The sequence below is a fragment of the Bison bison genome, unplaced genomic scaffold, assembly GCF_000754665.1.
Source record: "Bison bison bison isolate TAMUID 2011002044 unplaced genomic scaffold, Bison_UMD1.0 scf7180017864291, whole genome shotgun sequence".
In the NCBI taxonomy this organism is placed as follows: domain Eukaryota; kingdom Metazoa; phylum Chordata; class Mammalia; order Artiodactyla; family Bovidae; genus Bison; species Bison bison.
Genome location: NW_011494863.1, coordinates 7,137,814 through 7,149,786, shown reverse-complemented (window position 1 = coordinate 7,149,786; position 11,973 = coordinate 7,137,814). Strand labels below are relative to the sequence as shown.

Genomic DNA, 11,973 nt, shown 5'->3' with positions numbered 1-11,973 from the left:
ACATTTGGAAACATAAATAGGCAAAACAAAGAATTCTATCACAGTATAGATACAATCAGTGTTAACCTCTTGGTTAACATGTTTTTTCCCCAGGTTCTTTTATATGAAGATAAAATATATATAAATAAATATATGAAATTATAATATATTTTATATTTAATATAAAAATTAGAAACTAAAATTTTAAAAACTTTTTCAAAAACATGTATACAGGCATACAATAAAGCATAAATATTTTAGATGTAAAGCTTGATGAAGTTTTAAAATTGAATATATCCACAAAGCCCCCATCTGGAGCAAGAGAGATGAATATTTCCAGCACCTAGATGGCTCTTGTGCTTTTCCCTGACACCTAGCAAGAGGTTACCTCCACTCTTACTCTAGCATGTATATTCATTTGGCTTCTTTTGTATTAATTCAAATCAAGTCATATAGGATACGTTGTTTTTTTCCCATAATATCATATCAGGAACATCTTTCCATGTCCACACCTGTTCATCGATCTAAGTCTGAATATTCATCTATCTAAATCTGAATATTCATCCACTGATCTCTCTTTGTCCCTTAGTAATGTAGATGAATCTAAATCTAAATTCATTATGGCATTATACCGTTTCTTAGATTTCTTTGTCCTTATTATAATCTGCAGTTACACATGTTTACGTTATGATTGCTATAATGTCTGTCTATCCCATCAGACCATAAACTCTATGTCTGTAGGGCCTGGATCTATTTTGATCATTTTTGTCCTCAGGACCTTATACAGTGGCTTCCTTTTAGCAGTCAACCAATCAGTTTTTATTATTTCTTTTATTGAGGTATAGTTGATGTGCAATATAAAAGTTTCAGGTGTACAACACAGTGATTCACAATTTTTAAACAATCAGTATTTCTTGAATGCATGCATGGGTAAATGAATTAATGCACGTGTGAATAAATAGGAAAATTTACTGAGACAGAAAGTACCAGGAAAAGAGTAGCTTTGGGAGAAAAGATCTTGAGTTTTTTTTAGACATGCTGCATTTAGGAAGACCATGAGATTTCCTAGTGAAGTCTCAGTCTATGATAGCCTTCTGCCCCTGTGCTGTGCTCAGTCGTGTCAGACTCTGTGATTCTATGAACTATAGCCCAACAGGCTCTCTGTTCATTGGATTTTCTGGGCAAGAATACTGGAGTGGGCTACCATTTCCTCCTCCAAGGGATCTTCCCGACCCAAGGATCGAACCAGTGTCTCCTGAATTGGCAGACAGATTCTTTATCGATGAGCCATTGGGGAAGCCCTGATAATCTCCTAGGAGGGAACAAATCCTCTCTTCTGAGTCCTTTGTCATAACTTCCCATTTATGTGTTTGCTCCTTCCACTAGACTGCTGGCTCCTTGAAGATATGGACAATGACTCTTCACTGTATCTGCATAGACAGCCTGGTACATGGATGAATTCAGTGAATGAACAAGTTCTTGGGTAAGTGTCCTGGTTTGCAAATTCCCAGAGAGGGGACACAAAAGCAGATATGCTCCCTGTCTATGTCTCCCTCTGGCTGTGTCCCCAGAGCTCAGTGTCTAATGCCAGGGATAAAGTAAATACTCAACAAATGCTTGTGGAATTGAACTGCTGTCCTCTGGCTGTAGCCAAAGTATAAAATGTGCAGGTCGGCTACTGAATGGTATTCTTTAGGGGACTCACTCTGAGGTGTGACGACAATAACAAAGATCAGTATTTCATAATATGGAGGACAGTGAAGTTATCTGGTCTGAGGGAATCTGAAGCAAATCTCATTTCAGGGAGTGATGGAATAAAAATATTTTATAAAACAAAAGACTTTTCCTGAACTGAGTAGCAGTGCTACTTGCACTTGTATTTGACTTAAGTTGCAAAGAATAAAAATTACCCCAACTTTGGTTTCTATGAGAAAATTTGAATGTTTAGGGAATAATAAATACTGAATTTTGTTGTTGCTCAGTTGCTACGTTGCTAACTCTTTGTAGCCCCATGGACTGCAGCATACCAGACTTCCCTGTCCTCACTACCTCCTGGAGGTTGCTCAAATTCGAGACTTAGATAGAATACAGTTGACCCTCTGAATCCAGGGACTCTGCATCCTCAGGATTCAGTGTGTCCTGGATCTACCCCCTCAACCCTAATATACAGGGATGGCTATAGTCTAGAGTTTAGCAGACTTGTTGCTTACAAATGGTGAAGAATCAGCCAATAAAAAAGAGAGGTAAAAAAAATCATAGGGTAACTGATGTCCTTGGAAAGTATATCTTGTAAGAGGTTATTTATGTGTAAAGATATAATTATGTTATTGTGTGTGTTTGGAGTGGTTTTTAAAAAGTTACTTATTTATCTATGGTTGTGATGGGTCTTTGTTGCTACACACGGAGTTTCTCTAGTTGCCGAGAGTGAGGGTCATTGTTGTGGTGTGCGGGCTTCTCATTGCAGTGGCTTCTGATGTTGAGGAGCACAGGCTCTAGGCATGCAGGCTTCAGTAGTTGCTGTTTGGAGTGTTTTGAATGCAATGTCTACAGACAAAATAGTGTTGTAAACAAGCAGTAGTGAACTTGGTCAGCAAGAATATCCTTACAGACACTCAATGAAGAGGTAAGATCTGTAGTTCTATATAGCATGCTATTAAACTATGTTTACAATTTTCTGTCTAACCATCTGTTTCTCCCACTACTCTGCCCAAGCACAGATGCTGTGACTTGTTCATGCTATCTCCCCAGTGTCTGAAAAGAATAGGTGGTCAAAAGTGACTGCAGAATGAATGAATGAGTATATGGATACTTAGTTTCATAAATGCAATACAAATGTTTGAGAACCTCCATCAAACTCCTGTTAGATTTCTCTGGTGACCACCTCCATATCGTTTGAAGTATACATACGCATAACATATATAAGCACACGTTGTTCATTGTTGTTTGGTCACTAAATTGTGTCTGACTCTTTCAGACTGTGTGGACTGCAGTCCACCAGGTTCCTCTGTCCATGGAAATCTCCAGGCAAGAATACTGGAGTGGGTTGCCATTTCCTCCTTCAGGAGATCTTCCTAAGCTAGGGATCAAACCTGCGTCTCCTGCATTGGCAGGTGGATTCTTTACCACTGAGCTACGAGGGAAGCCTGTATAAAATGTAATTTAAAAAAAAATCAACAAATATTAAACAAACAACTTAAGTTCTGCCACAGCCTTTATGTGATCACTGGTGACTTTGGTGGCTGCCCAGAATCTCACCTTGAGGAAGGTCAGGCAGTCCTGGTTCTCACTCCTGTCCTTGTCACGAAGGTCAAAGTTATAGAGGGCCCGGCACAGTGGGGGTGGCTGGGGCAGCTGCTTGATGACCTCCACGGAGCTGGCTGGGAAGACTCCACTGACTCCATTAATTTCCCCCTGGTACCAGTTCTCATCCAGCTGTCTTCGGAGGAGGATGACATCTCCCTTATTAAACCTCAGGTCACCGGGATTCTGCCCTCGGTAGTTGCATAGGGCCTTTGCTCGAGGCACCTGGAGCGACACAGATCAAGAAAATATGTATGGCCTAGAGGCTGGAGGAATCAAGGGGGTCACATTAGTTACTAATTACAAAGTATTTTCCATGCACTAAGTGCCATAGGTGGATTACCTTGTTTAACCTTTGAGACAGACAGCATTATCCCCGTTTCTAAGGTGGAGTGACTGAGGCACAGAGGGGTGTAGTAACTCACTTAAGGTAGTACAGCTGGGAAATGGCTATATGGGGCTTGAACTCAGACAATCTGATTTTAGAGACCCTGTTCTTAATCACTATGCAGGGAGCAGGACTTTGGACTTGACTCTGCAACTACGGGAACTTGAGTAAGACCGTGATTCTTGCTAGGAATACTGATTTTGAATTCTGGCTTCACCTCTTTGCTCTTGTGTGACTACAGTCAAGTTATTTCATCTTTCTTAAACCATGTTCACTTATAAGATGAAGTGATAACAATACCTACCTTATTAGAGTTGCTGTGAGGACTAAAGAATATTAATGATGCATTTGGGTTTTGTTTCATATTTTGCATAGAATGTGCTCAATAGATGACACCTCTTAGAATGATCATCTGTAATGCAGGGCTAATGATATCAGTTCTACCTACTCCTCAGTGTTAATGGGAAGAAAACTGAGGTGAAAACTCCCTGAAAATAGAAAGTGCTATGTGAGAGGGATACACCATAATTTGTCTTCAGCCTTGTCTAGAAACTGAAAACCCCGTGTGTGTTTGTATCTTTAGCAAGCACAACTAAGACAAATTAACAGTCAGAAATCAGTCGTCACTTAAAAAAGATCAGCTAAAGAATTGTTGTCAAATCAGTTATCAGTCTAAACAATTATTTCAGTCAAATGCATTTTTTTCCCCTAATTGAAACTGGTTTCTCCACAGAGAAACGGTCTCACTCTGGTCTTGCTTGAAGTCAGTTTGACAAATGGAAAGTTCTAGTAACTTGGGTTTTATAGAAAGCCCTTCAGTGTCACCTGCAATTGTATTGTATTTTGTGTTTTCCTCAGTCATTGGGTGGAGTAGCCCCTCGGCTGGGGACAGACTTGCTATTTATGAGGGGGAGGTAAGGAGACATTAATTCAGTTCTTCAAGGACCTTCTGAGTCTTCAATGTTCATTTAAAAATGAACTGTAAACAGCTTAGGGATCGAGATAAGATCTGAACAGCACCATATGGCTAATGGGATGGCAGACCAGCGCGTTTCTGCTGGTCCCTGGGGAGTTAGACAACCACGGGAACACAGCTCATCTGGTGGACAAATCAGCCAAGATGTTTGTACTAGGAGGTTTAACACAGTGTTGTGTATAAACAGAATCAGTTGAATAAATTATGATACACCCATACAATGGAAAACCCTGCAATCATTAAAGCTGATGATGTTGATCTATAATTAACAACATTGAGAGTTACTCATATTGTTAAGTATAACAGAAGAGATTAAAAACAGTTATGTACACTAGACTTTCTTTATAAATATATATATATATATTTATATATATTCACCTGAGGAAAATGCTAGATGGCTGTACACTAACATTTGAAAAGTGGTTATTTCTAAATGGTGAGATTTTTGAATATTTTTTTAAAAAGTTCTCCTAAGTGCTTTGCTGTGTTTTCTAACTTTTATACAATGGAGTAATTGTGTTGTCTATTAAAATTGGATGGTGAAAAGGAAATGAATGAAGCTGGGAGATGAGAAGTGAAAGGTATGGGAGGAATTTAGGAAGAAAATAAGCCAAGCTAAGTAGGACTAACAAACCATGGAACTACCTTTTGGAGAAGCTGTTCCCTTACATGAGAAGTAAGCAGGTGGGAGCAGAATGAGAGTGGAGGATTTCTGGGGAATGATCTAAATCTGTTAGACTTCCAGGGTGAGCTATATCAGGGAGTAATAGTTGTCTCTATGCCTTCTCTCAGTTTTATGTTGTAATATAAATCACATTTTTCTGGGTACGTCAGCATTTGGCACACACAGGTCACATTTACCAGCCTCTGCTGAAGCTGAAACTCAAATACTTTGGCCACTTGATTCGAAGAACTGACTCACTGGAAAAGACCCTAATGCTGGGAAAGACTGAAGACAGGAGGAGAAGGGGATGACAGAAGATAAGATGGTTGGATGGCATCACCGACTCGATGGACATGAGTTTGAGCAAGCTCTGGGAATTGGAGATGGACACAGAAACCTGGCACGCTGCAGTCCATGGGGTCGCAAAGACTCGGACATGACTGAGTGACTGAACTGAACTCAACCAGCAGCTACATCTGGCCAAAAGGATATAAGTACATTTTAGGAAATGTCTTTACTGAGAAGGACTGACTTTCTTTTCCTTTCCTCCATTTTGTTATGGGGAATGTGGACATGATTGCTGGAGCTCCAGCTGCCATCTTGAACAATGAGGATGAAAGTCTCACCTAAAAAGGGGGGGAAGTAGTCTGCATTGTAGAGCTGCTAGGCAAGTCCTGGATTACTTTACATCCCAATTTTTATCTGAAAGCTAAATGAACTTCCATCTTGCCTAATACACTGTCATTTTTGATTCATAAAAGGAAAGGAAAGCAAAGGAAGGAGGAATGAAAAATTAGGGGAAAAAAGAATTTAAGCCCTTTTGACTTTGCATAATAGGATGCTATCAATATCTAATATTTATTCAGCGTTTCTTCCTATGTACCAGATACTGTGCTAAGCACTCCACAATATCTTTTATTTAATTCTCACCATCTGTGATTAGAAAACTGGGGATCAGAGAAGTTAAAAATTTGCCTAAGTTCATGAACTGTTTAGCTGCATTTTTATGGCACTTTCCCCTTCATCCAGCTCAGCCTCTGGTCTGAGTTACATTTTATTCTAACTAAAATAGGAGCAATGGAGATTCAACGCAGGTGTTGTAAATGGCCAAGTTGCTTTTTTCCTTTCTTTTCTGGAAGACATTCCCATACAAGTGGCTTACATATTTTAATGACCACCGGGCAAGAATATTAAACTAAAACTGCACAAACTGCTTAAATCTCTTTGAAGAGACATAAACTTTGAAACCCTGAGATAGTACTAATTGTCTGACCATCACCATCTTATCTCCATCTCCCTTCAGTAGAGATAAAGGATTGTGGAAGCAGATTGTAAATTCTACTTTTAACATGAAAATATTTTCCATCACCTTTTCTCTTCATTGTCCCCTTTTATTCTCAGTTCTACATTCATACTTATAGGAAACATTGGCTTCTACGTTGTAAAGGTGGTGGAGGTGGGGGTGGGGATGGGGAAGAAGAAAGAGACAGAATCTGAAGAGGGGAAGGAAATGAACACTTGTTGTGGTTGTGGCAAGCCATAGAAATTTGTCTTATTGTCCTACTGTGGGCTTCCCAGGTGGCTCAGTGATAGAGTCCACCTGCGGTGTAGGAGACATAGGAGATGTGGGTTTGATCCCTGGGTTGGGAAGATCCCCTGGAGAAGGAAATGGCAACCCACTCTAGCATTCTTGCCTGGAAAATCCCATGGACAGAGGAGATTGGCAGGTAACCTACCATCCATGGGGTTGCAATAGAGTCAGACATGACTTAGCGACTAAACAACAACAATAATTGCATTTTCCATGTACTAGCTCATTCATATGATCTCAAATCCTGTGAAATAGTTTTATCTTAATTTTATCAATGAAGAAACAGAAGTTCTGAGCTGTTCAACATTGAGGCAAAGTCACACAGCCAATGACCAGCGGCCCTGAGACTGACTTCCGTTCATTTGACCTCAAAGCCTGAGTTCTGTTTCATCCTCCTGAAATCACCTAGTATGTTATCCATCATAAAATTCATTTGGGGTGTTGTTTTATAATCAAAATCTGAACAGAGTTTGAATGTGATTTGCTTGCTGCTGATAGCATTAGCATGAATTATTGAACTCCAGAGCCCTCATGTAAAAGTTAAGCACCTGAAGAGACTGAGCTGGTTGATTCTATCTGGTCCTCAAAGGTTCTCTCAAGGGAAAATGACTCCAAGTTCCACAGCAGCCATCACCCGGTGTATTGCTGGAAACAGCTTTTACTACCCTGACTGTTTTCTGTCTTGACAGGTGCAGGTGGGAGGGGAGATGAGGATAAAGTGAGTGTGGAGGTTTCAGAGTCAGGTCATAACCAAATGTTTTTCCTGGTGCTTTTCAAAGACCCAGACAATCCAATGGAAGGCTGAGTGTGTGGCCAACAAGCTATCCTTTTCTGAGATTCAAAAGACTTAGTAAGTCAATGTGCCGGTCTATTGGTCTGTCACCTCAGCAGGGTCTGAACGCCTTGAGGGCCATCTTTTGAGGGAAGATAAAGCACAGGACACTGAAATAAGGACACAGGGGCATGCAGAGATATTCATGGTAAAATTATGTTGCAGTATTTATGTGTGTTACTAGTAAAATGGCAGGTGTCCCTTCTCTGAGGATCCACCTGTTTGGATCCATCTTCTCAGAGGCATGTCATTCACTCTGGTCACACCACATACACATGGGTATGTGGCCCAGGCTGGCCACTAATAAACTGAGCAAGGCCCTGTGGGAGCCTTTCTGGGGACAGAACTAACCCCTATCCAGTGCCATGTCCTCTGCTTTTTGTTTATATGAAAAAAGTTTTAGCCTCCTAAGGCTTCCCTGAGTTTCAGAAAACAAATTTAAGATGAGAAAATGCAGAAACAAGAACAGCCAAGTAAGACACAATAAATAGTTTAGTCATAATACAAAGTCAAGGACCTTTCGTTTCTCATCAAGGATGATAGATAATATTCTGAGCCGTGTCCTTGAGTTGTTTTATAGATACTAAAATCCCCATCAGGTGAAAAAAGTGATGACCACATACACGTAGAACCCAGACCAGTCAAAACCAAAAGGTTGACGCTGTTAACTCGCTAAATACCACCCAGTTACCTCTCCACCAACCACCAGAAAAATATCCATGAGCTAATCAGGCATCCTGCAACCCTCTCCTTCATCTTGCCTTTAAAATCCCTTCCCTGAAATCCTTTGGGGAGTTTGGGTCTTTTGAGCATTAGCCACCCATTCTCCCTGCTTGGTGTTCCGCAATTAATGCTGCACTTTCCTCACCACAACTGATGTCAGTAGATTGGTTTTACCGTGTGGGTGAGTGGACCCAAGTTTGGCTCAGTAACAGAGTGCCCAAATCCTCCTGGTATAATGCCGGTACAGGGCAGGCATGTGCTCCAAATTGGGTCAGTTAGAATCTTCTTTGATGTGTGATATATAGACACCCAAGAAGAGAGTGTTTCTTTTGGATCATGAGCCTGGAGGTGGTGAGCCTTGGACTACCAGTGATGATATTTCCCAGACACCAGACACACCTTCCTGAATGAAGGTGCAGAAGGCACAAGAACTAGCGATACCATAAGATAAATAGGTAACTATAATAGGTATTGATGGACAGAGCCTTGGCAATAAAATTTGAATGTCTACATCCAGCTATGCCTGAAGGATACACAGTTAAATGAGATGATATTCCCAATGCACTGTTTATTATTGAAATTACCTGGAATTGTTTTCTGACCCTGAAACTGAAAAAGTCTTGATTAATACATATTATAACCCCATAGACAGTAAAACTGCAAAACAGAGAAATAACCAAATGGCAGAATTCAAAAACAGCAGCAGGTCTATCTGCCAACAAGCTCTGAGCTTATTTCCAATTGGAAAATAAAGGAGGCAGGTGGAATGATAACAGGGTAAGAGAAAAGGAGCCCAAATTGAATGGAACCATCATAGTGATCCAGACAAGGGAAAAAGCTTTGCTGCAGTGAACTTTCAGCCTGCTCCTGGGTAACGAGCTGTTTACCATGCATGAATGGCACTCCCCACTTGTTTAGAAAGAGGCTGGCCTGGTTCTCTACTCCTGGCATTGGGTGGGGCCAAAGCCAACATGCTGACTTAACTGCTTACCTCCTTTTGCTGGTCACAAGGTGGCCCATCACAGGAGAATGGAGCCAAGAGAAAACATTCTGGCCTTTGGCTCAAGTTATCAGTCACCAGGCTATGAATTCCCTACCAGATAATTTAGGGTTCATGTCTGAAACACCTCTTAAATTCTATCTCTGAGGCCTGGACACAAGCAGGTGTTTAATAAATGCTTGGTGAATGAATGCATTTGTGAATTAATCCAGAAACATCCAGGAATTGCCATTCTTGGAGGAAAAGAATGCATATTAGATTACTAATTATGACTGATAATAATTATTTGAAAGATCTATTGGCATGAGCTAGAAAATAAAAAAAAAAAAGGAGAGTTGGGGTCCTATTTTCCAAATTGCCCTGAATTTTAACAATTTAGTGCTACACATACTCAGAAAGGGTTCCATACTCAAATAGGCTCAGGAATCACTGAGTTGAACAAACTCATACAGGCTTGTTACTGGCAGGCTTCTCAGAAGCTCCACTCCGCTAATGTGACTTTGTGTTGCCATCTGAACCACTTTGCAAGATTGGCAGGATATGCCTGGGGAATGCTGGGTAAAGCAAACATAACTTCGCCTGTGACTTCACTCTGCTCATGAGGCAAAGAGTCAAGCTGACTGGCCTGGGTCCTCACTTCCTAGTTGCTTTCTTGGCCAACTGAGCCATCCTGCCTCCTTCCCTCATGGTGACAATCCTTTTGGAGCAGATAGTGGAGGCAATGGAGTATATTTTAGAAAGTGCTGGCTGGCCCTTGTGCTCATGTATCTCTGGTGAGGAGGGAGACCCCCACCCTCCCAGCACTCACTCAACAACATCATATCTGGCTGGCCTTGATAAGTCCCAGACCATCTGTTTCTGGGAGCCTGAGATCACCAGAAGGTCTGAATCTGGACATTCCTATCTGAGGCCAGGCTTATGAGACATACTATAAGAATTTCTTTTTATCGTAGAGAATTTTACTTGTTCAGGGAATGGTACTAGGGTGCAATAGAACACAGATGTTAAAGCGAAGGAAGATGTTGGTTTACATTCTGGTTTTGGTAACTGTGGCCAAATCACTTAGCCTTCTTGATTCTTAGTATGGATCATTCATAAACTCGGGCTAATACTAACACTTCTTTGTGCAGTAAACTCGGAAAATCTGTGTTAGCCAAACTGTGCAGATTCTAGTGGAAGATTTGGCCCATTCACCTGAGACATAACCTCTAAGCTGCTAGAAAATCCTGCCTGATGAGAAGAACTGTTTGCTTGGAGCCTTGGGACATAGCAGACTAAGTGAGCAATGCAATTTATGTTGGGGAGAGGCTGGGTTATGCAGTAAAAACGTGACCCTTGGAGGGGCTAGAGACTAAGGCCAGCTGCATGGGAAGCCAGTCACACCTTCCTGACTGACCCCCAGTAAGAACCCTGGACATCGAGTCTTGGGCACGCTTCCTTGGTTGGCAATGCTTCATGTGTGTGCTCATGCACTGTTACAGGGAGAAATAAGTGCTGTCTGTGAAACTCATCTGGGAGAGGATGACTAAAAGCTGTGCCAGGTCTCTCCCGCATTCTATTCTTTGTGCTTTTCTTTTCTTTTTGTTTCTGACTTTAGTCTGTATCCTTTCACTGTAATAAATCGTAACTGCATATAAGGCGGTTCTCTGATGGCTTAGATGGAAAAGAATCTGACTGCAATGCAGGAGACCCAGGTTCGATCCCTGATCGGGAAGATTCCCCTGGAGAAGGGAATGGCCACCCACTCCAGTATTCTTGCCTGGGAAATCCCACGGACAGAGGAGCCTGGTGGGCTACGTATAACAGATTTGCTCAGTTCTGTGAGCTCATCTAGGGAATCACTGAATCCTGGGGATTCTTGGGGACCCTGAACACACTTTCTCATGGGTTTGCTGAGAAGCCTAATGAGATAAATTACACAGAATACTTAGTAAAATTCTTAGCAAATAAGAAGTATTAAAATAGAATTGCTTAGATATTTTTTGCCCAAAGGAGGAGAGGAGAGTAATGAACTTGCTGTTATACCTTCTGGACTGACTTTTCCAGCCCTACATCTCACTCTTTCTTTCAATAAGTACTTTTTTTTCTTTTTTTTTTTGTTTTTATTTTATTTTATTTAACTTTATAATATTGTATTGGTTTTGCCATATATCAAAATGAATCTGTCACAGGTATACATGTGTTCCCCATCCTGAACCCTCCTCCCTCCTCCCTCCCCATACCATCCCTCTGGGTCATCCCAGTGCACCAGCCCCAAGCATCCAGTATCATGCATCAAACCTGGACTGGCGACTCGTTTCATATATGATATTACACATACTTCAATGCCATTCTCCCAAATCATCCCACCCTCTCCCTCTCCCACAGAGTCCAAAAGACTGTTCTATACATCAGTGTCTCTTTTGCTGTCTTGTACACAGGGTTATTGTTACCATCTTTCTAAATTCCATATATATGTGTTAGTATACTGTATTGGTGTTTTTCTTTCTGGCTTACTTCACTCTGTATAATCTGTCTCTT

The 11,973-nt window shown here is 41.1% G+C and overlaps 1 protein-coding gene across 2 annotated transcripts in view; it reads right to left on the bottom strand.

Annotated features, from left to right (window-relative positions):
• SH3RF2 (SH3 domain containing ring finger 2) overlaps positions 1–11,973 on the bottom strand; it is a 149,825-nt gene that overhangs the window by 80,349 nt on the left and 57,503 nt on the right. For both annotated transcript variants that reach the window (XM_010850456.1, XM_010850455.1), the window contains exon 3: positions 3,235–3,504. In XM_010850456.1, the coding sequence (XP_010848758.1) occupies positions 3,235–3,504 (270 nt within the window). The remainder of the gene's footprint in view (positions 1–3,234; positions 3,505–11,973) is intronic.